Source organism: Triticum dicoccoides, chromosome 2A (genome assembly GCF_002162155.2).
Source record: "Triticum dicoccoides isolate Atlit2015 ecotype Zavitan chromosome 2A, WEW_v2.0, whole genome shotgun sequence".
Taxonomy (NCBI): domain Eukaryota; kingdom Viridiplantae; phylum Streptophyta; class Magnoliopsida; order Poales; family Poaceae; genus Triticum; species Triticum dicoccoides.
In genome coordinates, this window is record NC_041382.1 from 607,007,420 (window position 1) to 607,009,439 (window position 2,020).

The window sequence follows — 2,020 nt, forward strand, 5'->3', positions numbered from 1 at the left end:
CATTTGCATGCTTTATGGATGACAAGTTGGACAAACTGAATAAGAATCGTCTCTGCACAAGGAAAGATATCAAATCTCAATTCTGCATACAAAACTAACTCAAACTATTGTGCATGGTTGCATAGCATGTGCCAACATTGTACACCGACAATCGACAGTGTTTGGCATCGATATATCGACTATATGTATGTGTTCGACAGTGAAGGTTAATGTTTAAGTACTGATCTAGAAATGCAAACATGGAGTTGCAGCTTGATGCAAACAAACAAAAAATGTTTTCCCTGGATACGGATGGAAGCATGTTGATCACCAGCAGTGCTATGCCATATAGCAAGGTAAAATCAGAACAAGGGAGAGACTACTGATGATGCTATTAGCTCCACAAGTAAAACACGGAATTATCCATAATGGAGGTTCTGCATGGACTGGATATGAAATGTAACAAGCTAAGGAACACGAACATGAGACTAGAAACGATCAATAGCAAAGGAGTTCATGGAGGTTTCCATCCCACATCACGCTGGTGGAGGGTTGCCGAATCTCCTTCTAAGTGCCGACATGACGCTCCGCATCCTACTGTTCGCCTGAGCAAAAGATTGTGCACCAGCAGCATTAGTGGGAAGGTCCATGGCAGCCATCTGACCAGTTAGCTCTGTAACCTGTGCTTGTTGTCCAGTCTCTTGCACACCATTTTCACTTGGAGCGACTGCATCATGCTCCAACACAATATCCAGGCTGATCGAGAAGGAATCCCCCCTGGCCATCTTCAGATGCTCAACACATTCATACGACACTCCACGGCACCTCTTCAACTTCACCTTGACCAAGCTGGGGCAACCCCCATTGAGTGCTCCCATCCCGCGGTCTGTGACCGGGCATCCCTTGATGCAAAGCTTCTTGAGAGCAGCACACCGCTCCGCCAGGCAAATGATCTCGGTATCCCCTACAGTCTCGCAGCCACAAAGCGCAAGACGCTCCAATGCGCGGCAGTGCTCACCAAGCATCCGGAGACTCTGCACGGTGGGGTTGACCCCTATCAAGACAAGCTCCTGAAGGTCCGGGCATCCTCGAGCAACAGCCATGAGGCCGCAATCACCGATCCGGTTTGTGCGCCAGCCATCGATATGCAGCTTGCGCAGTTTGTGGCAGTTCTGCGCAACACTGATGATGCCTCCATCGGTGCATTCAGGGGTCTTGACAAGGAACAGCACCTCCAGATTCGCACAGGCCGAGACAGCAGTCAGACCACGGTCACCGACCTGGAGCTTCTCAAGGTGAATCTCGACGAGGCCAGGAGCACGGGCGGCAATGACCTCCAGTGGCAAGTCCCAGGCACCGGAGCACCGCAGGATCTTGAGCGAGCGGAGATTGGGCGAGGACGAGACGAGCGGCACAAAGCAGAGGGCGCTGTACAGATCCTTGAGGCAGACCGAGCGCAGCGACATGGCTTGCGGGAAGAGGATGTCCTCGGTGATGGCGGTGGCGGTGATGGCGCCCGAAGTGTCCGGGAGGCCGCGGAGGCGCTTGACGGAGAGGTCCTCGAGGAGGGGGCAGGACTGGAGCACGGCGACGAAGGCCTTGGGCCCGAAGGTGCAGGAGGCGACGGAGAGCTTGCGGAGCACGGGGGCCGCGGCGGCGAGGGAGGCGAGGCCGGCGTCGGAGAGCTGCCTGAGGCCCCTGAGCTTGAGCCTGGCGAGGCGGTCGGAGGGCAGCGTGGCGGCGACGGCGGCGGCCCCACCGTCGTTGAGGCTGTCAGCGCCGGAGCCGCGCGCGCAGCGGAGGGCGAGCTTGGTGACGGCGGTGAAGCGGGAGAAGATGGCGGGGGTGTTGTAGCCGAGCATGGCGCGCGCGTCGAGGGAGAGGCGGTGGCGCGTGGCGGCGTCGACCTCCTTCCAGCGCGCGCAGGTGAGGGAGCAGGCGTTGCGCTCGGCCGGGGTGAGCGAGGCGAAGACGAGCGTGAGGATCTCGTCGGGGAGGTCCTGCGTGTGGTCGCGCGCCGGCGGGGGCGGCGCGAAGGGGG

The 2,020-nt window shown here is 57.8% G+C and overlaps 1 protein-coding gene across 1 annotated transcript; it reads right to left on the reverse strand.

Annotated features, from left to right (window-relative positions):
- Positions 1-226: 226 nt before the first annotated feature.
- On the reverse strand, positions 227-2,018 carry LOC119357994 (F-box protein At1g47056-like; the record flags this gene model as incomplete). Its single annotated transcript, XM_037624736.1, has 1 exon — positions 227-2,018. A coding segment is annotated over one exon (1,503 nt), but the record flags the coding sequence as incomplete, so codon positions are not given.
- Between the last annotated feature and the right edge of the window lie 2 nt (positions 2,019-2,020).